Raw genomic sequence first — 27,263 nt, 5'->3', positions numbered from 1 at the left:
TAAAACTGGAAGCACTGTATGTTTTGGTCACATGGAGTATCCTTCCCTGTAATCTAACTAAAATTGCTGTATCGTTCTGAAAAACAAAGCTAAGGCTTGTTCTCTTGAGCAGAGCGTTCAGCTTCCACTGAAGTGTAGAATTCAGTGAATGCTGTTTGGTACCGCAGGCTGTTCTTCTCAATGTAGTCTTCTTTCAGAGATGAAGCGCCAATCTAATATGTGCATGTCATCATTTTCTGTGTCTCCTGTTAGTTGGAGTGCATTGGAGTAGCATGAATATATTTATCAGTCTGTTTGTGCTGTACAGATTGAGAAGTATTCATGCTACTCCAATGTTTGGTAACGAAAAAAATAACCTTTCTCTTTTACTTTCTCAAATCTAAAATAAGGAGCATGTATTCTAAGAAGTGAGCGTGTTGCTATTTGTGGCTTGATACAAAATTCTTACCAAATGTATTCTTAGAGTTCGCCTGGGCTTGTAACAAGCCTGATCATCCTGGGTGTTGATACGAGGTGGTACAATTCAACAAAAAGCCCTGAGCCAATCCCTGTACTCTTACTCAGAACTAGCAGGCTAACTTTGTGCTTTTGGTTCTGTGTTTTTTAGAAATCGAGCAATAGCAGATTACCTTCGCTCTAATGGCTATGAAGAGGCATATTCGGTTTTTAAAAAGGAAGCTGAGTTAGATGTGGTGAGTTCAAACAAAAGTCTATGGTATATTTTAAGTAAAGAGCTCGTAATGTTGTAGTATTTGCATTTGTTGTGAACATGTATGCCTGTTGTCTACCTATTAGCACATGCAGTTAGTACTGGAGGTAGTACACCTGCATAGCTTATTGTCTTACAATACAGTTAAAATTATCAGATGGCTTAAAGAGTTTTGAGTAAAACTCCCTATCTTCTACTCATGACTGAGGCATAGACTTCATCTTATTTTCTCTCTAGCTACCACTGGTTTGTACAGTGATCCTGGGAGGGCCTAGGTCTTTCAAGATGAAAGCTGCTGGAAAGCAAAGTTAATGAAAGGCAATGTGAAGGTATAAGGAAAATGATAAAGACTGTATTTAAAAAAAAAAAAAAAAAAGACATGGAGTTACTGAAGTCCAGTAAAAGACAAGGATGACACTGGCTGTAAGAGCTGGGGCTGTTTAGCCTCGAGAAGAGGAGACTCAAGGGATATCCTGTGTTGTTTGTAAATACCTGATAAGAGGGTGTAAAGAAAACAGAAGTAGGCTCTGGTTGATGACAGAACAAGAGCCAGTGGGCAGAAATGGAAACATAGCAATTCCACTTGAATTTAGTGTGAAACTTTAAAAACAAAACCTTTTGACTGACCAGTGGAACAGGCTCACGTGTTGTGGAGTCATTCCCTCGACGTATTCAGTAAGTGTGTGGACGTGTCCTGAGCAGTTCCAGCTGACCTTGCTTTGAGTGAGAGGGTTTGTACTTTGTTGAAGGTGGAAGAGACCTTGTTTGTTTTGTGAGTGCCTTTGGGTCAGTAGTTAAACCATTCCTGTGACTGCTGTGTGCACGCTGGTTGGTTAATGATGTAGTAGGAGGGCGAGGCTGAACGGGTAGCGGCTCTGACCAGCTCCTGTTAAGCAGTTCTTGTCAGGGTAGAGAGATGCTGGTGACCTGGACCAGCCATTTCCTACAATTTAATTTTTAAACTCGTCATTTACTGGAGGCTTGTATTTCACTGTATCTTGCTTCTCTGGAGATAGTTGGGTTGAAGTATTGAAGTACAGTTGTTCCCTTTTGTTAGTAAAGCTGATCATGGTCTTCTGTTTGATTTTTCTGTGAAATGAGCTGTTTGTGCTACTTGTAGAGGCTTTGGACATATAACTTACGATTTCCTTAAACACTCCCACCCAGAATGAAGAGTTAGATAAGAAGTATGCCGGACTTCTGGAGAAGAAATGGACATCGGTTATAAGATTACAAAAGAAGGTAGGTAGAGATCTGATAGATTTACTTGTATCAAAAGTTGTAACAAGAGTCAACATCCATCAGGGAGCAGAATGTTACATTTTTTTTTCCTTCTCAGGAGGGAAAAGATTAATTTGCATGACTTGAGCAGGGGAAAATAGCGATGTCCATGTTGTAGCAAGTCTTTGTCCATCTTAGTGCTAGCAGAAACGTCCTCTCAATTTCTTTAAGAACATTTGTTTACTTCAGTTTATGGGTTGTATGTACAATTTGAGGCGGAAAAGGAAAGATGTGCCCTAAGGCAGTCTGTGAATGGAAAGGCTGAATAACTGTCTCCAGAAGGCTTAACTTGGTTAGAGGCAACCCTTGCTGCTGCTGTCTTTGGCCATTATGTTAAAGGGAAGAAACCATTAACTGCAGTGCACTACAGCATGTGATTCTTCCGCGAATGGATGGTACAGAACTCTTTTTAGAAATGCTTCAGTGGGTCTGGAGGGCATTAAAAGCCTTAAAAATCAAAGCGTAACAACAGTAATGGCCTATCTATTATAGAGGTCAGTATATGTAAGATTGTATCACACATTCAGTTTCTCTGCTCTTAGTTAGCACGCACACCATCTCAGGGATACAAAAAAGCAAATTGCAGTAGTAGGATACGTTTTTGTTAACAAAAATTCCTTCAGTAGTTCATCAGAAGTGCCAAATAAGCAAGAAACACACACAAAAGCCCTATTCCTTTTGAGTCAGTTGCTTGTACATCTTTGCACAGTGTTTAGGTGATATGTTTTGATGGAGCTTTATTTTCTTGCCAAAGGTGTTTGGGAAGTTGGAGGAGAATAAGGGCTTAACTTAGGTGTGAATTTTGTTTTTTAATTCAGAAATATCAGCTCTATAGCTTGTTGTTAGCTGTTTTGGATGTGTGCAGTCTGGGCTAAATGATGAGTTTGGAAGCCTGTTAGTGTTTGGGGTACTAATGACTACAGATGGCTTACGTCTGGGTAAGGCTATTTGTAAATGGTCTCTTTAAAATCCATAAACTTAGGTAATGGAATTGGAATCGAAGCTGAATGAAGCTAAGGAAGAATTTACATCAGGTGGACCTCTTGGTCAGAAACGAGACCCTAAGGAGTGGATCCCTCGTCCTCCAGAGAAGTATGCTTTGAGTGGACACAGGAGTCCTGTCACTCGAGTAATTTTCCATCCGGTTTTCAGTGTAATGGTTTCTGCTTCAGAGGATGCCACAATAAAGGTATGTGCTTGCTGGAGAACATTAAACGAAGCAGATCAGTATGTAGCACCAGCGTGTCATGGTGAATGTGTGTTGTACTGATGATTGCTTCGGATTCTGCTTTAGCTTCGTTAGGGACAGTTATTTCAAATATGATTCCTGATGTAATATGTGAATTTTGGTTTTATGCTGGTTCAGTTGCTATGTGCACGCGTGTTTTACTGCTCTTGAAAAGAAATTCTTGAGCTACTGTGGGTTAGGGACTGGAACAATGAACAGTGGGAGGAATGCATTTTGACTGCTAAGTAAGAGAAAGTGGCATAGAGGGCCAGTGCAGAGATGAGAGGGAGGAGGATGGTTTCCTCAAGTCATTTAAGGCTTAGGTAGAGTGGTTGTGCAGCTGTATCCTTAACTGAAGAACAGTTCTTTCCTTTTATTTTAAGTGGCACATGCATGTCCCATGAAGTTGCTGTGAGTTTTGGGAGAGACTTTCAGTAATTCTAAATGATCTTCATGCACCTTCTTTGCAGTGTACAATGACAAGAACAGATTTATTGTGGTAGGCAAGTGATTTCTCATTTTAGCACCAAGTAACGATGTGATTGTGCATTTTGTTGCTCTCTCAATGTCACTGTTTAAGAGAAATTGCCATCTGTGCCGCTTTGAAAACTATTTGGGAAAATGTTGTCCTGATAAAGGTTGAAAAGTATAGAAAATAATATGCTTAGAAATGTGAGTTGTTCTGACAGTGGCTACCTGCTGGAGAAGGTTTAGAAAGTGGCAATCAGACACAGTTAAGGAGAAACCTTATACCATTGTTTCTGTGGCAGATAGGAAGCGTAGTCTTCTCTTCTTTTTCTTCAGGCAGACTGGGTCCTCTGCTGCAGAGACAGCTCTCTGCTGGTTGGATGGTTCAGGGGAGCCTGACTGGTTTGGTTGTTTCTTTACTCTTATGGATACTGTGAATGAATCTGTACTATTGAAATCTAGCTGCAGAGCATGATCTCACTGTTCCATTCCCAGAGATTGAAATCTGCTGGGGATGATGGATTCTTTCACTGTTGATGGTGGACATTTTTGTTTTATTCAGGATATAATTAAAAATGCCTAATTTTGTGTTTGGAGACCCGCAATACAGTCTGTAGAAAGTCTGTTTTGTTTCAAAGGCTTTTGTTTGTGGTTAGATGGTGGAAGATTAACTTAATTAGGAGGAGGGAATGGGACTTCATGCTATCTTTTACTTAACTGCTGACAGTTGTTGAAGCTTTTCCAAATTCTGTGATCTTGCTAATATGAGTGTGTCAGACTTGTGATCTGTGGTCTCATCCCTAAACTGAGATATTCTGGCTGTTGCCCTGCAGTAGACCAAGTGTTTGCTGTTTGGTTCTGAAGCAGTGAGTAGCTTCTGAAACCACGAGAAAGGAGCAGGGGGAGTTGTTGGAGGTGCTTCTCCCACTAACTGAAAACAGGCTGTGTACCAGCGCTGAGGAAACAATAGAGAAAGATGTGTAGGATATACAGGGAATGATCATATTAACACAGTGCTTTTTTTTACAACGCTCATAGGCTTTTTTAGGTCTGTCTGTCTTTGTTTCTTGCTCGTTTAATTATTGGATAAGGTGCCAGACTGGTTTGCAGAGTGCAAATGTAAGGCTGGAGAATACAGGGAGTAATAATATATTACTGCTAATGGATTTTTTGTTTGCTCGTTAGGTGTGGGATTATGAGACAGGAGACTTCGAACGAACCCTTAAGGGGCATACAGACTCTGTGCAAGATATTTCTTTTGACCACACTGGCAAACTGTTGGCCTCCTGTTCTGCTGATATGACCATTAAGCTATGGGATTTCCAGGGCTTTGAGTGCATCAGAACTATGCATGGTAAGGTTTAAAGGAAATTACAGTCTGTAAAATAGAGGTGGGTTTTGTTTTGTTTTGGTGTTTTGGCTTCTATGAATGAGGAAAAACTGCAGATGTGGAAAGGGAAATAAACCAGACTTTTACTTAAAAGAAAGGGGATATTCTTAATGCTTAAAGTGTTCTGTAAAATGGAGTATACGTTCAGTGTCTGTGGAATGAAACAGCCTCTCAGATCTGCTATGCACAGCGCTGTGGGGAAGCACCCCATAATGATACTGAAATGAAATGGCAAATAAGAGGAGCTGAGCACTGAAAATTAAATGCTTACTAGATAACAAAAACTGTACTGTCAAATCACTAGAGAGCTGTCTTCATCTGCACCCCTCTGTTTCCAGAATGTGCTGACTCAGGAAGGAAACAGGATGGAAAGTGTTCTCTGTATACTGTGCAGTCCTGCTTCGGACTTGTCTGGTGTCAAATGAGTTACCCATTGCATTAGAATCAAAAGCCATACGGGAAGAAATGGGAAGTGAAACAACCACCACATGGATTCAGTTATTGACAGCAACTTGTTCTGTGGTCTTAATATAAGAACATTTCTGCTTATCTTACTTCAATATCATCTTGTAGAAGTGATGAGCAGTAATAATGTTTGAGAATTTTTGTAACAATAAACACACACACCAAAGAAAAAGACCTATTTTCCTTTGAAACATCATCAGAGTGATGCATCATGACACTGTAATCAGACTTATCTGGTAATTTCAAATGCAGTCATAGTAGCTGCTGGGTTTGGCAACTGTTACAAAGCAGTGCTTGCAGTGCTGATGGTCTGTTTTTAAAACACCTGAAAGATGTTTTTTGAGACAATCCTAGAAGCTGCTCAATGGCTGGACTGCATGGTTTCTGAAAATACAATGACTTCTGTAAAACTTCAGGCTTTTGTTCCGTGGTTATTCCATGAAGCACGCTAAGGGCTTCTGCTGTAGCTTCTTGACCAAAATGAATGAATGGCAGGTCCTGTGTGAATATTACAGTGTTGCAGTAGCACTTAATAAAAACTTGCTTTTCTTTTCAGGCCATGATCATAATGTTTCTTCGGTAGCCATCATGCCCAATGGAGATCATATAGTTTCTGCCTCGAGGGATAGAACTATCAAAATGTGGGAAGTCCAGACAGGGTGAGTGCAGTTCTGGGTGAACATCACTGCCTAAAGAAAACCTGCAGAAAAATACGTGTAATAGGAAGTGTACCACGTGCACCTTGACACAGGTGTCAATGGAGGGGTCCTGCATTAAGTCAGTAAGTGCAGGGTTTTAGTAGCCACCCACTAAAAGTATCTGATTTTATCTTTCTGGGAGCTATGGGGTGTGTGTGTGTATATGTATATGTATATACATGTACATATATATATACATATATATATCAGTGTAACTCAAGACCGGGTAGGAAGTTAGTGACTAATAGCAAATTTGAAGGGATTGTGACAAATGGAAGCAGAAATCTGCTGTCTTTCTTGACCCGGGAAGATTTTTTTTGTCTGTTTCATTATTCAGTAGTCTCTCTGATCCATCCATTTACTCCAGGTGGAGTGTAAAGGCTATCTGAATGATTTGTGAAATCTGTGTGTTCTTAAAATACCTATTTAGCCAGGTTGGGATGTCAGCAGCCTCCCATTTTCTCCCTTAAAAAGTATTTGCTGGCTCTTAACTGTTTTTTGTTGTTTTTTTTTTTTTTTTTTCATATGAGCTTCCTCCCCATGAACTGCTTCACGGCCTTGTACATCAGCCAGGACTGATAGGCCTGCTAAAGCTTAACTTCTGAGAGGGGATCAAGTGTCCTTAAGCATCCAAGGCATTGTGTGGTGGCTTTATTCAGTGCTTATATGTCGTTCTGTATTGCTCTGTTTTGAATAGTTACTGTGTGAAGACTTTCACGGGTCACAGAGAATGGGTGCGCATGGTGCGGCCTAACCAGGATGGCACCTTAATTGCCAGTTGTTCTAATGACCAGACGGTGCGTGTTTGGGTGGTAGCAACAAAGGAATGCAAAGCTGAGCTCCGAGAACATGAGCATGTGGTAGAATGCATTTCCTGGGCTCCCGAGAGCTCGTACTCCACCATATCAGAAGCTACAGGATCAGAGGTAATGTTTCCAGTGATAATAAATACACAACTCGTAAGTTTTGTTCTCAAAGCCTTTGGCCGGCATAGTGGGTGTTTTGAGTGGTGGTGGTTGCTGCTTATATGTGTTGCACCATTAAACCCAGCTTGGCTTTGTAGGCACTGTGCTCTTGTGTTTTAACAGTAGGGCCCTGCCTATGCACTAATGAAAGGGACGTGTAGAGAGAGGCTCTGTTTCTGACCATGTTGGCGGGTTGAATTGCACTACATACTTCCATGAAGCAGTGTGAAAGGCAGCTCAGCTAATCCTCGTGATGTTTGTGTTACCTGGCAAGGCAAGGTGTGGGGAGGGGAATAGCAAGTTAAAAATGCAGAAATGAAGCTACCTTGGGCGTAATTCAAACTGCTGTTGCAATTAAATTAAGCTTTGACCTCAGTTTCCTGTGTGCAAAGTGATATGAGGAAGCGTTGTTAAAAGTCTCCACGTGTTTGGCATGGATGAACGTTCTTTGGCTTGGTTACCAAATCCTGAAAACCAGAGGTTCGCACAGGTCTCCTTTTGAGGCTGACAGTGTAGAAGAAAGTAATGTCAAGCTTAAGAAAACCGTAACAAAGAGGCAGGAACTTGTCTACTCATGGACTGAACAGATTATTTCAGTCAAATTTTGCTTGCATCCTTAAAAATTCCTTACAGTCTTTCTATTAAAAACAGTGAAATGTAAATTCCAAAAGTTTGCTTCCTGGAGCAGTGGACGTTACGTGACGCGCTGTGTCTCCTGCCCTCTGCTGGTCTGATGGCTGCATACATCACTCTGTAGGACTTGGCTTTGGGCAAGGAGCAAGTTAAAGTTCGCATCACAGCTGAAAGTTCAGGTTCTGGGAACTGAGTCTCGGGTTCCTGCTTGGCATGGTTACAAATGGAGATAATTTCAGAGTAGGGACTTACCGAAACGGTGGGACTTCATTACTTTATGTAAAGGATGACAACATGAAGGTATGTCTGAACTTCATATGCTTTTGTTCTGAGATGTGTGATTCTAGTTGGTCTGTATCTACTGGTGTATTTGAATTAGATGTCTTGCAGGTGGAAAGCTTGGATTCAGAGTATTTCATTTGTCTTGGTATATCAGCGGGACATAAACAATCTGTTTAAATAGCTTTAATTCCTTTTTTTTTTTTCTCTTACTACTAGTAACAGAATGGCTGTGAATCCCAGCTTTGGTATTGTTTGTCTATATGCTGTTAATTAATTATCATACTGTCTAATTTTTCTAAGTAATAGCAGCACTTAAGATCTGCTTTATTCCCTTCCTTCCCCCTTATGTGCCATAATGAATACATAATTTTCTGTAGACTAAGAAGAGTGGTAAACCTGGGCCTTTTCTGCTGTCTGGATCCAGAGACAAGACCATAAAGATGTGGGACATCAGCACTGGCATGTGCCTTATGACACTTGTAAGTTTGGTGGTGTTTTTCTTTGGTGATAGCTGCATGTGTAACGCCAGCTTTCATGGAGTGAGCTGTCTGCATGTTTGTTTTGAACAGCAGTTAGAGCTGTTGAAATGAGACGTGTGCTGGAAATACAGTTTTAATGGCTTCTGTATTTCAGCTTTTGTTGCTAAGAAACGGTAAATCTCAAAATATGTAGTATGAATGCAGGAGTACTGTGGTGTACTTCTTGGAAAGGAACTTGCCTTTCCTGTGGGGTTGCTGGTAATCAGCTGAATATTGTCGTCAGTAAAATGTTGCTCTTTCAGTGTGGTTGTCCTGCAGGCTGCTGCTTTCCAGCCTGTGCTCTGACTGAACTGGCCGTTATTGCAGGGGGTGAGGAAGAGAATCAGTGCAGATCACATGGGAACTCCTGTTTGCTTGCCTTCAAGGATAGGAACTCACATCGTTGGTAGTGTTGATAAGCATGTAATAATAGAAACTGAAGATAAACGTTGAATTCCAGTAGTTTTGGAATGCTAAATGCTGTCACTGCAGGCGAAGGGCACAGAGTTACTCGGCTTGCCATAGTATAAACTGTAGTCTGTTTGACCTTAAACATGCATCTGCTCACTGATGTCTCCTTGTGCATAAGGTGGGCCATGATAACTGGGTACGTGGCGTTCTGTTCCATTCTGGGGGAAAGTTTATTTTGAGCTGTGCTGATGACAAGACTCTACGTGTCTGGGACTTCAAGAACAAACGATGCATGAAAACCCTCAATGCGCACGAACACTTTGTTACCTCTTTGGGTATGTATTGTTCCCCAGCACTAGATGCAAAATACAGAACTTCTTCTGCATCTTTACCAGCTGAGGACCAAGCTGGGCATCCACGTTCTAGGATTCCCATGATGTTTGGTGCTGTATTTTAATCAAATAGTGATAGATAAGAATTTCAGGTGTTCTGGAATTTTCTGTTGCCACTGTTGTGTATGAGATAAAGATGCTAACTGCCAGAGTGTTCTGGACTTTCACTGCTGAGTGTGCAGGGATTTGGGGAGCGTTGTGTTAGAAACACTTGCTGACCAAAAGGAGGAGGGTTGTGAGCAAGGGGGAAAAAGTAAAAGCCAGGAGAAAGTGTTGAACTTGAATTCCTGGCATTACCAGCTTGGCAGCTGTTAGCTCCCCCCTTTCTACAAACCTGAAAAGAAATTTCTTTATATTCTCCCTCAGCGGATTTGCCTTCAGAACTACAAACTTGCAGAGCTTTGAGATTTAATCTTTGAGCTGGTATTGCTTTTGGGGAAGAAGTAATGGCATTCAGTGAGAGTGAAACTGTTCCACTCGTTCTTAATGTACCTTTTCTTTCCTCGCAGATTTCCACAAGACGGCACCATATGTGGTTACTGGAAGTGTAGATCAAACAGTAAAAGTGTGGGAGTGCCGTTGATTGATTTCACATTTGACCCCTTTCTCCTCTGGATGCACTCAGATACCATGGTTACCCATTGAGCTCTGTTTAAATAAATATTGTCCTTTCATGTAAATTATTCTGGATGTAGATTGAGCTTATTAAATGTTACACACAAAGTATTCATGCATGGTGAATCCAAATTGTATACTGTAAATTTACATACGTTGTCTAGAAGTACCATAGGTTTAAGAACATGGGCTGGCATTGGTCACATCAGACCTAAGAAGGCAGAAGTTTGATGATTGAAATAGGGCACTTAACTGAATAGTTGACAGTGTCGTTCTGTGTCGGATAATTATACCTGTTTTTCTTTCTGCTGTCTGTTGGTGCCTGAATTGGTGACCTCATTTGGGAAAGGTTTTGTAGGGCTCTTTCAGAAATGTGTATCTATGTAACATCACTTAAGTGTGCTTAATAAATCTTCTCTAAGAGTACTAGATAATAAGGCTGCAAGTCAGAATCTTCTGAACCTTATATGTAATTAATGGAAATGAATTAAACTTTGGAACATTTGTCATGAAACATTTGCCAAATCAACAGAATACACTTTGTTTTGGCCTCCTATCGCGCAAGGGTTGGTATATTTATATGACTAACTGTAAACCTGAAATAAGACAACAAATCCTAGTAGCAGCTGATGTGATAAATGTATTTATTTTTTATTTGGACATTCAGTGGTTAAACTGTGCTGTTAAACTAAGTTTAAATGTGGGGTTTTTTTCAGTTTTTTTTTATTGCTGTTTGAACTTCCAGGAGGAGTTGTCCATCCCACTAGCATTTAGTGATCTGATTTCCAATAGAGCTGAATCTCCCCAATGACTGCCGTGGTACAACTTGCTGTTTGCTTTCACTGTTTGTTAGAGATGTGCAATTCCTATTACACGACAGTATCCAAGTACACTTCCCTTACGTTGGCGGGCAGGAGGTTGGGATATACGAAGCTCTCGGTTTCTTTAATGCCTCCTTGGGAACCCTTTTGAATATGAGGTTATTTCCACCTTGACAAGGCAGTGTGGCTTAAATAAAAACTTACTGTGGCTTGCGTATGAAGAAATATCTCTGGGTATGGTATTGAAAGGCTCTAAAGAAAGCACTAAATACCTTGAGCATCGGATTGTAATGGCAGATACAAATTGATACTGGAAGTGCCGTCAGCAAAACGGAGCCCGGCTGGGGGAATTATGCTGTCAAGTGAGCAACTAGAAACCAAGTCCTGTCTACAAAAAGCAGCCCAACTTGGTCGTTGGTGTTTTGCCTTGTCGGGTAGAGTCAGTTTTTAATTTGCATATCCCTGGAGTTACATACTTTGGTTGAAGTGAAAGAAAATACAAATTAATGTTTTAATCAGCATTCAGTGACAAATTCCATTAGAGAGAACCAAGAACTCCCGTACTCACTGAACTAACCACGTCTTTTAAAACGTCCCTTTAAAATTTCCGCTATGATGAAATACTGGTCTGACATTTTAACAGGTGAAGTTGTGCTTTTTTACTCATGTTGTTTAATACACGGCTTTTAAAACTGTCCCTTTTAAAAGTAACGGTCCGAGGTGTGCGGGATGCGGTGTTGATTTCCTACAGTTGCCCCAGGAGGACCCGTGGTGTGCAGGCAGAGCCCAGTTTGCTGCGGTGCAGAGCTGCCCCTGGAAGCGGTGAGGAAATGGGGCTCTGATGTGTGGGGTTTGGAGCCAGTGTAAGATTCAGGCAATCCTCTCAAATCCAGTGGCTTATGTCTTTCCCAGTGTGTTCCTGCATTAGGCATGCAGAGATGAAGCATTTTTATCTTCATTAGCTGTGCGGACTGGCAGAATTTGCTGCTGTGTGCTGTTCAGGAACTCAGATACACAGCAGCGCATCTTAAGGTTCCTCAGCGCACTGCAGTGGTGAAGGAGTCGGTCAGTTCAGCTCCCTATAGAGCCCAGAAACTTGATTTAAGTATGAAAACCACACTTGTGGTTTTCATAATTCATAAACATGACTGAGAAACTAAAGGTACCTATTAAGTGGAAACTGCCTGCTGCGTTTTTCGCTGTAGCATAGGGCTGTTTGCAGGAGGAAAGAACTAACGAACGTAAAGCAGCGTTTAATTGCTTGTGCGAAGCGCCCTGTGAGTATTTCTGCAATGCAATTTGCAGCCTTCTCCTTTAATGAGCAGTGAATAATCTCAGGGATGGTCCTGAACGGATCAAAAGCGAAAGCCCTGTTTAGACAAAAACAAAACCCGAGCCCACAAGGCAGGAGGTGGGGTTGTGAGGCTCTTCTGCAGTGTTGCTCCGTGGTGTTACGCTGTGTTGAACTTTTCCACTGTTTGCGGTGTTCTGTCAGCTGCCTGATGCTGTGCCTTTCCTGTGATATGCCGAGGCTACTGGTCTGGTTTGCAAACTGTTGGGGGTTGAAGAGGTTCACTGCTACTTTGTCACTCTGTTCTAAAATCGGCATTGCTTAAAAGACACCTGCATCCAAACCATGCTGCACACAGACCGTACAGACTGCTGCTTGGCTTAACAGACAGACATTCCAGTGCCACACTCGTGTAACGTGCCCAGGAAGTCTTAGATGTGTTCTCGAAAGTGCAACGTTTACTGTGGTTCAGACGTGATCTGGAGGTGATGTTTTATCGCATCTTGCACTTTAGAAGACTTAAGAAAACCGTCCTGCTTTTGTGTGTGGTGTGACCAATGGTGCGCCCGGGCACCGAGGGGCAGCCGGAGCTCAGTGGGCCGTGCTGGGCTGCGTGCTGCTGGGGAGCTGTGGCTGCTGTCAGCACTGCTGCTCTGCGCTCCCCTGTCTTTACGTGAGCTGCCTGACGCTAGCACTCTTAAATAGCTTTTGCCTCGTGTGAAAGCTATTTAAAAGAAAAAGAGACTTTGTTCGTTTTTTTTCCTTTTCTGTAGACAGTGGTGGCTTGATAATCCTTTTAATGATTTGAATATAAAGAAAAGATACTAAGTTGAGTGAAGGGAAAACGCACTTAGAATGAGTTATTTGCTGTCCAACTGTACGTTAAGTCCAGTGCATTTAAAAAAAGAAGTCAATAGAATCTTCTAGCAAAGAATGCGTGCATAAAATGGTAGGGATAAAGATGTTAGGAGTGGGGAAGGTTGGGGTGGATGTCCGAGTCGCACCTGGGCTCAACTGGCCTTTCTATCTTTTCACTGTGTCACGTAAGTAGCTGCTTTTTGTCCTGCCTGGCGCTCAGGCTTCCCCAGACTCACCCTGAAGATAACTTAGCGACACTTAGGAGCTGGTCCTGACATTGGCCTGAAGGCAAACGCTGATTTTTTTCCATAAAGATGATGATACAGGTTGCAATTGGAGAAAACAGTTCCCAGACTGTAGGAGTTAACTAAAGATATTGACACGATTTAAAAAAAAAACAACAAAAAATAGTAAAGGAATGTATATAATACTGCTCTGTGTTTTACAGTTAAGATTTGTTGCTCTCAGACTGTGTAAAACAAAATTTATTCATGTTTTCTGCATATTAAAAAAATCTTATTGTACCAATTGGTAAACTATTAAATGCATATAAAACTAGATGTGTTTTCGTTTCCTTGGATGCAGAAGTTAGAATGTTGAACCAATGCTGCTGCTGCACACCCGCTCTGCTGCCCTGCTTCAGCCCAGGCGGTGCTGCAGGCGGTGCTGCAGGCGGGGCGCGCGCAGCGCTGTGCCAGGGCTCTGCTGCCGAGCGCCGCGGTCAGGTGTTGTGAGGACGGACGCTGACTTCGGAAGCTGCTTTCATGGGTGGCCCGGCGCACAGCAGCGATGGGGCTCAGCGGGCGGCCCCTGCAGCTTTCCTTGCCGGTGTTGTTCAGAAAAGCGCTGTGAGCGCGGCTGAGGCGGCGGCGCGGGGCGGCCCTGCTGGTGAGCTGCAGCCGCTGCGTGCTTTTCCCGCTGCGCTGCTCTCCTTGGCTCGTGTGCTGCCTACGAATGGTCAGTAGCAAAGGGCAGCGGGCGCGTTTTGTCACTGACAGAAGCACAAGGAAGTGCTGACCTCACTGCGGGGAGACCGAACGCAGCGCCCTGCAGCTTCGTTCTGTGCAAGCTGAGGGCTGCGAGGGCAGCGCTGGGGGGAGCCCCAAGGAGCAGAGATGTGCCAGCCCAGAGGCACCACGAGGCACATCGCTGCGTGTGGCTGCTAGGCGTGGGATGGGGAAGAATTCCCTCTTTCCCTTCGTCTCCTGATTGGTACAAAAGGGGCTCAGGAGAAAAAAGTGATGCATTGCAGGAGAGGGCTGCGCTGCAACCGCGTGCTGCTGCCAGCGGGCAGGCCGTTATCCAGCTCCGGGATGGCAAAGAAACCGATAGCGCTCAGATTAGTTTCAAAAGCTTTTAATGGACTAAAACACACTAGTGAAAGAAGATTCTTGTAGGAAAGATGCACTGTAGTCATTTATTGATTGCTTTCCATGGAACTCAGATTTTTCCTATAGGAGCAAGTTCTTTTGCAGAAGCCTCCTCCTGCTTCACCCCTAATGCCTCAGCGCTGCGCCCACCTCGCCTTGCTCCCCTCACAAATACCTGCCGTGCTGTACAGGAACCCGAGGTACAGAGCACAGTGACAGCACTTGTTTCTCCAGAAGGTCAGTAAAAGAAGCGATGCAAATTAGCACAGAGTACTTGGCTGTGACAGACAGAATGAGAGCCTGGGCTCCTCTGCCAGCACAGTGCAGGGTGCGTTAGCAACCACAAGTTGCTCTACAGCTCGATCCGTTGGGGAAAAAAGGACATTCTGCTCCGTCGGCATCCCAGGGCCTGCAGAGGTGAACTCTGACCTGCTGCGTGACCAGCGCTGCCGGGAGCCTGCATCGAGTGACGATGGGATGTGCGTGGTGCAGAGGGGGGAATACAGACATACTCATTTAAAAGCAACATCCATTGCCAGCAATGGAAACTCCCCTGGGGACAATCTCAAGCCCAGTGTGCAAAGATACTCGTTACCAAGATAATGGCCACAGGTTTCAGTGCTGGGAGAGAACGCTGCCCCACCCCAAAGCCCAGCAATTTCAGGCTGTGCGACACTTGTGATTCCAATTCAGTTTCATTTGGCAGTGGGGTTAACAGCAATGCGCTCTGGGTTACGGTTATTTCAGATAAGATCAAGTCCCCATTTCTGACTTCTCCTCCCCTGTTCTCCCCTCTGTTAATAGGGCCACTGTTAGCTCCTCTCTCAGACCTTGGATGCTGCCATTACCAGTCTCTCCCAGGCACTTGGGTTTCCGCTGGAATGGAAGTTTGTGCGCTTTGAACATCAAGACCCAGCCCTCACTCTTTGGGTACAGTATCCTGTTACTCAGCTGCAAGCAGAGCAGAGGTGGAACTGTGAGTATCATATATATATTTATATATATTTTTATATATATATATATTTATCTCTATATCTTGACAATTAGAACATGAATGTTACAAAAAAAAAAAAAAAAAAAAAAAAATACCCTGACCTGCCAAACTGCCAACCAAAAGTAGAAAAAATGGTTAAAGGAATCCAATGGCTCTAGATCCTGATGTAGAAAATGCTGTACATTCCCCACTTACTCACATTACAGGCTTTAGTCATCTCAATGATACAAATATGGCTGCTTCATTTTTCTTAGCACAAATTGGGACAAGGAGTGAGGGGAAATGAATCTCTTGGCTTGGAAATCCACATTTTACAAGAATGCTGAGGAGTGGTTAGGGGCTTTTTTGTACTGGTTTTTAGCAAAGCTGAGTACTTAGTCAACATAAAAATGACCTGAGAAATGTTATATAGCTCAAGACAGTTCATTTGGAATTCATATGTACAGAGTAGAAATAACTGATGATATGTGCACACACACACGTACACACACACAGGCACAACAGCCGCTGGCTGTGCTCACCAAGGATGGGTCTTTCGTATGCTGCTGCATCCTGGCCCCTGCCCCCTTTGCGTGGCAGACACAAGCTCGGTCAGACAGATTACATTTCTCAGATTAGTTCTTTGCATTGTGTATTAATTGTACCAGTGCAATAACATTGTCAAAAAAAAAAAAAGGAGCTGCTCCAGGGGAGTCCAAGACCCTGGTTCAGATTCAGAAAAGGGTGGTTTAACTTTTTTAAGCGAGGTACACATTAAGCAGGGCTCTGTGTTAAGGGGATGGCAGCAGAAGGCATGCTTGGCTCCGCTTCTTTATCCTCCCCGGCTCTGTCCTCTGGTTCCAGCTGTTCGCCACTTTTCATGCTTTCTTGGAGCTGCTGGCGTCTCTGCACCTCTGCTTTAAGGTTCTCCAAGTCTTTTTGGCTGAGTGGGAAAACCAGGAACGGTAACTAATGTTAGACCAGATTTAGGAATGGAGTGAAACACAGGGACAAAGGCAGCCCCTGCTGCTTGCTACAGCTGGCAGTGTCACTCACTTCATTTCTTATGGGCAGTGACCTCCTGCTTTTCAAACGGAGCTGAACAGAAGAACCCTTTCACTGCCAGGGAGACAGGCTGAGAACAGCTCCAATGGGCTCTGTGAGCAACCCATGGGCAGAGCTGCACACTGTGGTCTTGGCCACTGATGGGCACATCAGTTCTCAAGGAAGTCTGACCAATTTCCTTAAGATGCATGGAGCAGGTCTGGATTTTAGGTTTGATGACAGCAGATCACTTCAGGGGACTGGTTCACCTTGAAGCAAGAGGTACCTAACCTCTGGGAACTACATCTTGGGTCAGAATGACTCTCAAGGTAAAGGGAAGCACTGGGTTTATACCATCTCATGGTATTTATGCCATGGCACAAAGACTGCACACAAAGAACGCCGGATTGGTAAAGCTGTGAGTTAGGACACTCTACCTTAGCGGAATGAAGAGAATTCCATTAATAATGTTCAGCTGCTCCAGGACACTGGTCATATTGGGAGCTGTGAACTACGGCATGAGACAGAAAAAAAGGGTTAGAGGTCAAAATTCAGACAGAACAACACAGAGCTCCTGAGCATATCTTGACTGAGCAACAACCTTCCTTCCCCCTCTAGAAGAGGCAGTGCGTACAGACAGCTCCCGTGGCCGCCTCATAGTTGTGAAGTGGCACAGCACTTGTTTTTGTACCTCTCCACAGCCCTGAGTTAAAAAGAGGCAAGTTTAGATTTCCAGCACTTAGGGTAACAACTTCTACGAGTTCAGAGCCCCTTGCTCTCTTACAGCAAGTGGCATTAGGGATTTACTTACTCGCACATGAACAGAGGAACAAGCTCACAGTGTGGGCGGTCAGTCCATCACGAGGGCAGTCTCAGATAATTGGTTTCACAACAGTGCCTCTCATGTCTCTCTGCACATACATCATCCTTGCCCCAGGCAAAGAATAATTCCCTTACCGTGGTTTTGGGACAAAAGTCCCACAGCACTTTGTGGTTACAGAGCACCTGTGCCTCTGTGCACAACCACAAATAGCCCTGGGACATAGCTACAGTTGAACACTCTGACGAGGGTAGAAATGAATTTCTAGGATAGATTGTCTCTCAGTAGCACTGCTACTTCTTGGGCTGTCGTGCTGCATCAACTGTGAAATCAAACAACTCCACTTTCCTGCTTTTTCCCCCCCCTCCAAGCATCATAACGAGGCATCCATTCCTATTTAAAGGATTTGAGCCTCCCACCCAAATATCATCTCTTAGACATGACCATTTACCCAGTTCAAGGTACTTAAGCTCAAATCATTCTGCCATAAACTCCTCACTTGTCTACCCAGTTCCACACAGTGAGAAGAAAACCCAACCAGCCCCATGGGATTTATCCTGCTTTGCCTTCCTACTGGGAGTTACTGTGCAGCAGGAAGCCCCACTCTCAGCCCTGCAGAGCTCCAGCAGCCACTCATGTACAGCACAGCAGGGAGAGCACCCACCCCAAAAGTCACTGCACATTCCCCTAGGGAACACCACACAGGCTGGTGGGACCTGCCAGGTGCACTGCAGATAAGGGCAGTCAGCTCCTGCTGCGTGGAAGTCAAGGCAAGGCAGCCCCCCCGGCTCTGCTCTGCTGCCCAGCCTCCGCTCATCACAATGTCCTCGGAAGGAGAACAATGCACCTAGGGGAAGATGTCAGCCTTTTTCTTTTCCCCCCTCAAATAGGATGAGGAAACCAAAGTGTTTTTTAATTGAGCAACCTGCCTGCAGCCCGTGAGTCAGAGCAGCGGCACTTTGGGGTGCAGATGCTCCAGGCTCCCACACTACAGCGCCCGGCGTGGGCTGTCGGATTCCCCTGGGTGCCCCTCGCAAAGCAGTCAGCTTTGCTCACTTGCCTGAGCTCAGAAGAGCTGTACACAGAAACAGAGTAGGCAAATACTTTGTCCTGACAGCACTTGGTTGTGTCTGACCCTCTGCCTTTGCAGGGACCTCCTGCTCTAAGTGTCTGCACTGGCACAGCTGTTCCTGCTCTGCTCAGGCATAAGACTGCATTCAGTAACACCAGCATACCAATATGCCTCCACAGCAAGTGTTCTCAATTGCTCTCGTCGCATGAGGTTACCTTGAGTGGCATGATGTTAGCATTGGAGCCGTTCTTGTAGATCTCATTCATTGTGCGTTGAAGAGCGACAGCTTGCTGGGTCAGGTATTTCAAGTACTCTGAGCTCTCTTTGGTCTTCTCATGGTGTTCTCCAAGCTAATCAGAAAAAGAAGAAAGAAAAAAAGAATGCAATACAAATCAGAACAGGACTCAAACTGGGATGCACTCCTCCTGTCTTTGCCAGCTCAGCATCCCTACAGAAAGCTATCAGAACTACATGCATTTAAAAACAAAATTAAAAATCATTTGCGTAGGAACCTTGTTGTCAAAATTACACCTTTCCATCAAGTAGAAGCATGTCTGCAGGGCGAGAGGCACCCCCTCCACCAGGCTGTGCTTTCAGCACCAGTACTGAATCACAGCGTGCAGCTGCAGACGTGTTCAGACAGACCCAGGCTGATGCAGAAGTTTCACTGTGCATCACCAGAGGCTCCAAGCAGGAGAGGGAACTGCCCACAGAACAGCTCAACAACCAAACTAGTTTGGGGCCGGCATTAAGAGAGCTGATGCACAGTGGGAACAATCAACCAGCTCTTGCCATACCCTGCCAGAACATGGGGCTCAGCCACTACCAGAAGTTCTGTCCAGTGATGGGTACAGCAGGAACAAACTTGCAGCACAGACTTTTGGCATCACCACCAGGACAGCAATTCTGCCCCATCCTTCAAAAGAAGGGTCCTTGGCACCCGCCAGAGCTGTTTATGAGAAAGGCCTCCCTGAGCTCAGGCTGTGGCATTGGTTTGCAGTCGGTCCTTGCTTCTAGCAGGAAAACACCACATGAGCAGCACGAGGCTCCTCACCTGGTTTTTGTAGATTGTGTAGCCTTCCTTCTCGTGCTGCAGTGCTGACCGGAATTCTGCTTTGCTCTCATACACTCGAGCTACCAAGTGGTGGCTGAGGGAAGGAAAAAGGTGTTTAAAGGTACCTCAACGATGAAGAAGCATTTCTGTGCTATGCAGAGCATGAGCAGCAACACAAAGGTTAGGCTAGAAGTCTTAACAGCAGTGTAAAGGTGGCAAATGCAGGACTACATACAGCACCCTGGTGTTTCCCCACCCCAGCTGCAGATTCACACACTGCACTGATGTAGGCCGGATTGTTGAAATGCTGAGAAGGAACATGACAAAGAAGAGACTGAGCTTGGGATTTTTTCCGGCTGTGCCCAGGAAAGCTGAAGGTCACAGTGGTGCATATAACATAGGCAAGGCAGTTTTCCAGCACAGGAACAACCAGCAAACAGTGGCAAAGCTGGGATCCAAGTTGCCTTTTTTTTTTTTTTCTTCCAGTTGGGAGTGTTAATTTGGCTTGAACTTTGCTTCCTTAATGTTTATGGAACAAAAAAGACTTCTATTTTTGGCAGTGATACCCCCTGGGAAATGATGGATCTCAACGAGCATCCCAGTGCTACTGAGAGAAGGAAGGATTCTTTCTGCAGAATACACATCCATCAGCTGCTAGAAAATAAATCAGACTCTTGCGGGTGCTTAGTAAGATTTATTTTCACTCTGATGAAGAACAGATGGGATGCAAGGTGTTAGTAGTAATGAGGAATGGGCCACTATTTGTTTGTGAGCCAGGTCTGTATTCAAGGACAGAGCACACAGCACTGCCTTGGAAACAGAAAGCTCTCAGTATTTTAGTGAAATAAAAGGGTTTAATGTTGAAGGACAGAAGCAAATGATGTTTCCTCAAAGGTAGCTCCCCGAGGGCCAAAGCAATTACATACAAGCGTTCACACATCATGCTCGTCTCCCAGTACAATTACATGAGCATTGCTCTCCAATGCCCCCTTGCCACATGCCTGAGAATCTGGGAGGGTCAGGCTCATCCTGACGTATTTTTGAGTCATTAAGCAGATCCCCCAATTAATCTTAAGAACAAGGATCTCTGTTCCAGACCAAGGATGCTGCAGCACGGCCATGACTGCGGGCAGCCCAGCGCCCCGTGGGGCCGGCAGCCGGCACTGGACACGGCCCCTGCTTTAAGAGCACAGCTGCACACAGGCCGGCCGGAGCCAACGCGACGAACGCTGAGCACTCACTGCCTCCATGGGGACTCAGCCCAGCGCTCCGCCCTGCCTCACCTGAGGGCAACCTTCAAAGACTTGGAGCCGTGATACTTGGAGCTGATGGCCAGCGCGTTCTCCAGGAAGCGGAGGGACAGGTCGTACTCCATAACGCCGTGGAGCACCAGGCCGATGTTGTTCTGCACAGATCCAGCACACAGGCAGTCAAGCGGGCATTCAGAAACATCAATTCCAAGTACACATTTACTGCTTCCCAGCTCCCATCAAGGTGCTTTGCTGCTCGAAAGGACTTAGGGCCAGAAGTCCTCATGGATCTCTAGCACATAACATACGGCATTTTCTTCCTTGGGAGCTCAGCCCAAATAAGGCAGACAGAGGAAAAAATAAAGAATCTCCTTTCTTAGACCGTTCAAAAGCTGCCTGGACACGGTCCTGGGCAACCTGCTTGAGCAGGGGACAGGTCAGAGCAGATGGACCCCAGAGGCCCCTTCAAACCTCAACCACTCTGATTCCATGAACCCAGTCCATTTTATGTAAGGGAAAGAAGGCCTACCTTCCCAAGCCAAAGAGTGATACTCCTTTCCCCTTCCTCTAATGGTACTAATGGGTAGCAACTAATGGGTAGTTTTACAGTGGGTAAAAAAAAAAAAGAGCAGCATCTCAACACACAGTTCAAACAGCCAGCAGTATGCGTGGCTTTAACTCCAAGTCTTTTATAGATTAGATTCTCAAAGATATTGATGACTTACGTCCAAGAGTGCCATTTCTGGGTGATCCTCCCCAAATACCAACAGCATGAGGTAGCGTGCACGGTAGAGTAAGTTTAATGCTATAGAGAGTTGGCTGTTTGCAAAGCAGTACAGAGCAAGGTGCATCTACAATGGAAGACAAGATCCAGCATTCATGATTTAACACTGAATCAACGCGAGCTCTCCTTTCTGCTCCCTTCCCCAGCTGGTCACAGCACTGCAGTACCCACATAAAAGAACTGTTGAAACGTTTCACTTCAATCTCTCTTATGAACCTTAAGATGTATTTCAGAATTTACCTGTATTTACAAGATGCTGTGACTGTGCTCTTTCAGAGGGTTCTTGCTATTTCTTGGTTTTGGCACAAGCCCAAGGGAAAAGCCAGAAGAATTAATGAATATGTGTAAATGCTCAGCAGACAAAACCCTAACGTCTCAGTGGGGACAAATCATGTGCAGTGCTTATAATGCAAACACTTTCATATCGAGCTTACAAAATCATAAGCATGAAGCTTGTGATGAAAATGGAGGATTCTGGGAAGAGAACTGCAACTGTCTTCCAGATTCAGGTGTGAATTAAGGCTCTCAGACCCCAGGTGCACATATGGTGGGCTCTTCTCTCCATACTTACGTATTCTTGAATGGTGTTGGGATGTTCGATGCCCAGGACCCTCTCACTCATTAGCACCGCTTTCTGCTGATTACTTAAGGCCTAAGCAGAACAGAAGGCCCAGAGCAAGTCACACAGATGTCGTGCACTTGAGCAAGTAATCACAAGACACAAATAAGAGGACAAGTGGACCCTGCCTGAGCCCTCTGCTTACCTCTGAATAATCTCCCATAATATAGTTGAGACGAGCTAGCAGCCTCAGGCAGGCACAGATTTCTACATGCATAGCACCATACACGTTGTTGAACAAGTTTAAGGCTTCATTGATGAGCTCACAGCCTTCCTTCAAGAAACCTGAAAAAAATATATATATATATTCATGTATGTTCCCATATTAAATAACCTTTCATAGAATGGGAGAAGTGATGCACATGAAGCAAGATCTACATGACTGGCAAAAACAGCGGTGGGGTGTGCAGCTTTAGGATGGATGCTGTCCTGCATCCATCCTTGCTCACAGCTGGTGACTCCACAGCAGATGTGCATTTCAGGTGGCCTCCAAGACAGCAGATCTTAAGAGACCGTGATCCTCAACTACCAGAAGGCAGGTGGAGGATGTGCCATGCCACACACACCCTGCTCTTCCTTCCATCAGCAGCAGCCTCAAGAGGCAGAGGCATGGCTGGAACTGTACCTTGCTGAACCTTTGCTTGCCCGCTCTGGAAGAAGTGGAAAGCATCTGAGGCTTTAGGGTTTACATGCTTCACTACAGGGAAGATGTTGAGAATGTCTTCCTCTGTAAAGGTGGGCTTGTGCCTGTTGTCAAAGTTGTACTCCTTCAGCAGTATCTGGAGGAACCAAAAAAAGACAGGAGGTCATGGCCACCACTTTCAGAGGTGCTTAGCAAGGAGAGAGAGGAAAAGGAGCCTGGAATTCTGCATGTGCAATCACAGCTAACTGCTCACGTATCACTGCTTGCAGACAGCATTTTGAAGGGTCCCCTGAAGGTGTGCACCACCACAAGCGTGTGCTGGGAGCTCTGCATGCAAAGGCACTAGATGGTTTGTCTGTCAGAGCAAGTGACAGGAATTCAGACTGGGCAGGAGATGCACGATCAATTAACCTTAAAGGGAACTGGATTTGAAAGCCTTTGTCGTGGGATTAGACCCCATATTCCAGGATTAATGCCTCCAAGACCTCTCAGGGCTTGCACCGTGTGCCTGCAAGGCTGACCCAGTTTGCACTGCACACTTCTCAGTACTGAAGACGATGGGAGGAGGGAAGATATTGATCTTACTTGGACTCCAGTTTTGAGGGAGATTTCACGAAGAAGGGTGATTTTCTGTAGGTTATACATTTCAGCTGCTTGGTCAGCATTCTCACTGCAAAAAGCACACAAAGGCTTGAGCTCCCAGGGAAGTTTCTGCTCAAGAACACCCCTACTCTGCAGTGTACCACGCATGGCTCCCTCTCAGCTAAGTGCTGACTGAAACCTGCAACAATACCTTGGGTGCTAATGGTGCTTACAGAGCTGCACAGCAGAACTGAAATTCAGTGTGCTCTTCACAGCTCCCTGCAGGGTCTGAATAAATCTGAGTACCTCCAGCCCCTGGCATGCAGTGAGCTGCCCCTGACATGGATCACTGGCTTCAGCAGCTCATCATCATTTCTCTTGGGGCCCTGTTTGCTCCCACTTTCAATTCAACGTTCAATGTCTGCATGTTCCAGCAGCATCCCTGGCCATCCCTGTTTCAGATGTTTTAGGAACACGAGCTGCCTTCAGCCTTATAGACAAGTGTCTTTTGCCTACACTCTTCACATTCTGCTCATCTCTGCAGCACTAAGGAGAGCTTTCCCTTCTTCCCTTTGCCTCTTTGTGCTTCATCTCAGTGCAGATTGCAGCTACTTCCCTCTGCTGCTCCTTGCCTGATTTCTTTCCGTTATATGCCCACAAGATTTCCTCAAGAATACAAACTTACATGCAAACAGAAATAAAAAAAGGAAGGTCATATTAGGTAACAATAAGAGCTGCAGATATTTGTAAGAGTTCAGGCACAACTAAGGGTAATTTTGTTTGCTTACCATTCAATACTAAAATCAAAGTAGCTCTTTGCTTCTGAACAAATATTCTTCCACAGCTCCTGAGGGGTCATGCTGGCCCAAGCTGTGTTATCAGCATTTCCAAGGTTCCTGTTTTTCCTTTTCTTATTTTTTTTCTTGGAGACCAGCTCATCAGCTGGAAGATGGGCAATGGGGTTTGGAAAGGAGCTTAGAAAGCAATTGAGGAAGTGGCTGATGGCTGCTGATAAACCCGACAGCTCCACACCCTGCAGTGAGACACAGAAGTCAGTTGTGGAACACATCTGCCATCACACCGCATTACTCTGATGCACAAACCCAGTCCTCCCAGAAACAGGAATATCTCCCAGGTGAAGGAGAGAAGAAAGGAAGAGGCAAATATTTGCAACTAGCACGGACAGAATTATGTAGATAAAAAACAAAGGTACAACATGCATGCAAACATACACTCCTACTTTGGGTTGCCACTTGGGACACAGAAACTAGAGACTGTAAAGCAGATCTGACCCTGGAATAAAACCAGGTGCACTGCCATGCTACATATGTACAGGTGCACGGATGCATCAGTGCTCATTCAATTCAGAAAAGCTCCTTATGAGGGCAAAAGCATCAAAAGAAAAGGCATTACAAGGAAAACCAGCTGTGATTTGCAAAAGCCTTCAGCATTAGGAGTGAGGATCGGGGAAAGAGAAGCACAAACATTTCTTCTCTGGGAAAACCCATCTTCAAGTGGGGACTTGTTCTCCCTTGCACACAGGCCTACACCTACTTCAGCTCTAATGAGACTGTAGTCCCTGTTGCTAGGCAACACCCACGAACACTCTAATGAGAGAGGAAACTAAACAGCACCCTATTTGCAAAAAAAAATCATTAGAAAGGACACACGAGGCGAGAGGTGAGGCTGCAGGTCATACCTGGAGGTACGTCTTGAAGATGTGTTTCGCGGATCGAGTGATCAGTTCGCTGATGCCAATTTTCTACCCCGAGGAACAAAAAGCGAAGACTAAGTCAGTCGATGCCAGCAATAACAACACACTTTCCTTCTGAAGCGGGCTTTTACCAAGATGCACAGAAGGCACCTAATTCTGCCCTTACCCTGCAACACAGAACTGTTCTGCATTTGACAGTGCTCCTGCGGGTGGGGAAAGGGCCCCGATCACCGCGAGCCCCCCGGTACCGCAGAGCTCGCCCTGCAGCCCCACGCAGCCGTGCTCACACCACCACCTTCCAGTCAGACCCAAAGCCCTGCCAGATAGTAGAGGCTTAAAAATGAATGGCTTAAAATCCAATTGCGTGCTGCCTGCTATTACACCTGGGAATCCTTCAACAACTTTTCTATCCCAAAGGATGCTCAAACAGCATAGCACAGCGAGAGCCATTAAGGAAATGGGAGCATAACTCCCCCATCAACCACCTACAGGTCCTTCTCCTTCCCTCTCTGTTTCTGAAGCTGGTTCTTTTTCACAGAGAAACCAATTAGCCAAGCTGCAATCTGTACAGGACGCGTTAGGCCAGAGGCAGCTGGAGCTGACAGTCTGAAGTTAAGGCTAATGCTTACAAAGATGTGATCCAGCTGAGCGTGGCCGGGGGTCTTGGTGATGAAGTGGATCACTTTGCCTAGATATCGCATGTTGATGCCCCTCTGGTGCATGGCCTCTGCTAAGGTAGCCCCATCCATGGGGAGCACCGTGTGATCCAGGCAGTCCTTGACCTGCAGGGTACACGCAAACGTTGGTTACGGAGGACAGACATGAAGGCCACAGCCCGGGGTTCCCCTGCGTGGTACAGGACAGGGCAGGGGGCAGCTTTCAGCCCATGGAGAGCTGCTGTTTGTGGGCAGCTTCATTGGTCTTTTCACTGGAAATGTTTTTAACCGGTGACTGTAAGGCACTTTGCTGATAATGGGACATGGCACTCGCATTTCAAGTTGTGTTGCAGTGCTGATAAAGTCATGTAATCCTCATCACAGAGTAGCACAGTTACATTCCAACACAGAGCAGGGAGGACAGTGCCTGTGCAACACGTCACATTGCATACTAGTGTATCACAACCCTTGCAAAACAACAGTCACCATCACGTCCTTTTCTGATTCACTTCCCCTCCTTTTTTATTTTCAAACTGAATAGCTAGCCTTTAAAAGCTTATGCTGACTAAGGAACCAGGGAATTTATAGGGACGTACAGTTCAAGAGAAGCTTTCCAGCAATGAGAAACCAACGGCCCCAAGACCTCTCAGAGTGCAGAGCAGCAGTCCCAGCCTCCCAGTTACAATGACAGCTGCAACACAGCAGTCATTTTAGAGAGAACAGCTGTATTTCTTATCAGGCCAGGGACGTGGGTAAGCGCCCAAAATGCCTGAGACCTGCAGAAGGAGTTTTTAGATGTGAGCAAGAAAACTTCCCAGTGCACTCCAAGTCATTAGCCACCAAGTCACAATCAAGGTCAGATAACACAAAAGCAGCAAGTGATGCCCAGGGCTAGGGAGGATTTGTTGGAGTGAGGTGGGAAAACTGTTCTGTAAGACAGGAAATGGAAAACCCCTCTTGTGCTTGCACTAGAGATGCTGGCATTGTTTACCACACTGCACCCCTGGTGCCAGAACTTGGCTACCAGCATCTGCCTGGGAGGTGACGTTGGCACACCACTATTGCAGTGCTTGCTCAGAGTGGCCAAGCTAGTAGTAAGCTTCCAAGAGATTACTGCTGGCCCTTAGCTGCTTACCAAACCTGGGATCTGGCATGAGAGCAAGAATGCAGCAGCATCCTTCAGTAACTGCTTCTGATCCTGCACCTCCTCTTTGCTAGACTCAGGAAAACGAACACCTATCAGGGCAAGAGGAAAACATCAGACATGAACTCAAAAGGAAAACTACCTCATGTACAGAAAACACACGGGAATAGCAGGAAAAAAAGCAGATTTTTCAAATTAAAAATGCTTCTTCAAAGCTTATCTAACCTGCAACATTTTGATGGGAAGAGCATTACCTCCTTCTCTCCAATACTGGCTGTGCTGCTCCGTGCCATTCATTCCCGTTTGATGTAACTTCTAGTGGCTCAAATCCCACTCTACCTACTGGCAAGTGCTGTGCACGCCAAGAGTCCAGGTTAGGCCGGAGCAGCACGTACAGCAGATGGGCCAACACTTCAAGTGCTGGAAGCTCAGAGCCTTTGCTTTGGCACATGGAAATTAAAACAAAATTAAGTTCTAGCTGAAAAGTCAGGGCCAAAGCACTGTTTTCACCAG

The 27,263-nt window shown here is 45.2% G+C and overlaps 2 protein-coding genes across 6 annotated transcripts in view; one reads left to right on the top strand and one right to left on the bottom strand.

Moving 5' to 3' along the window:
• The window catches only part of PAFAH1B1 (platelet activating factor acetylhydrolase 1b regulatory subunit 1), a 28,824-nt gene extending 15,384 nt beyond the window's left edge, over nucleotides 1–13,440 (top strand). For all 3 annotated transcript variants that reach the window (XM_052689177.1, XM_052689176.1, XM_052689178.1), the window contains exons 3-11: nucleotides 608–692; nucleotides 1,877–1,951; nucleotides 2,973–3,179; nucleotides 4,872–5,040; nucleotides 6,098–6,200; nucleotides 6,937–7,165; nucleotides 8,497–8,598; nucleotides 9,227–9,383; nucleotides 9,950–13,440. In XM_052689177.1, the coding sequence (XP_052545137.1) occupies nucleotides 608–692; nucleotides 1,877–1,951; nucleotides 2,973–3,179; nucleotides 4,872–5,040; nucleotides 6,098–6,200; nucleotides 6,937–7,165; nucleotides 8,497–8,598; nucleotides 9,227–9,383; nucleotides 9,950–10,023 (1,201 nt within the window). In that variant the 3' untranslated portion in view covers nucleotides 10,024–13,440. The remainder of the gene's footprint in view (nucleotides 1–607; nucleotides 693–1,876; nucleotides 1,952–2,972; nucleotides 3,180–4,871; nucleotides 5,041–6,097; nucleotides 6,201–6,936; nucleotides 7,166–8,496; nucleotides 8,599–9,226; nucleotides 9,384–9,949) is intronic.
• Nucleotides 13,441–14,365: 925 nt separating this feature from the next.
• Nucleotides 14,366–27,263, bottom strand: part of CLUH (clustered mitochondria homolog) — a 32,377-nt gene continuing 19,479 nt past the window's right edge. For all 3 annotated transcript variants that reach the window (XM_052689173.1, XM_052689174.1, XM_052689172.1), the window contains exons 13-26: nucleotides 26,742–26,842; nucleotides 25,580–25,732; nucleotides 24,936–24,998; nucleotides 24,025–24,269; nucleotides 23,240–23,324; nucleotides 22,637–22,790; nucleotides 22,157–22,296; nucleotides 21,964–22,044; nucleotides 21,334–21,459; nucleotides 20,642–20,763; nucleotides 19,359–19,452; nucleotides 18,520–18,654; nucleotides 16,850–16,923; nucleotides 14,366–16,311 (exon numbers count right to left, since the gene is read on the bottom strand). In XM_052689173.1, the coding sequence (XP_052545133.1) occupies nucleotides 16,143–16,311; nucleotides 16,850–16,923; nucleotides 18,520–18,654; nucleotides 19,359–19,452; nucleotides 20,642–20,763; nucleotides 21,334–21,459; nucleotides 21,964–22,044; nucleotides 22,157–22,296; nucleotides 22,637–22,790; nucleotides 23,240–23,324; nucleotides 24,025–24,269; nucleotides 24,936–24,998; nucleotides 25,580–25,732; nucleotides 26,742–26,842 (1,742 nt within the window). In that variant the 3' untranslated portion in view covers nucleotides 14,366–16,142. The remainder of the gene's footprint in view (nucleotides 16,312–16,849; nucleotides 16,924–18,519; nucleotides 18,655–19,358; nucleotides 19,453–20,641; nucleotides 20,764–21,333; nucleotides 21,460–21,963; nucleotides 22,045–22,156; nucleotides 22,297–22,636; nucleotides 22,791–23,239; nucleotides 23,325–24,024; nucleotides 24,270–24,935; nucleotides 24,999–25,579; nucleotides 25,733–26,741; nucleotides 26,843–27,263) is intronic.

The sequence above is a fragment of the Tympanuchus pallidicinctus genome, unplaced genomic scaffold, assembly GCF_026119805.1.
Source record: "Tympanuchus pallidicinctus isolate F22 unplaced genomic scaffold, pur_lepc_1.0 scaffold24, whole genome shotgun sequence".
Lineage (NCBI taxonomy): Eukaryota > Metazoa > Chordata > Aves > Galliformes > Phasianidae > Tympanuchus > Tympanuchus pallidicinctus.
The sequence above is the reverse complement of the archived record's forward strand: the minus strand, read 5'-3'. Positions and strand labels throughout refer to the sequence as shown.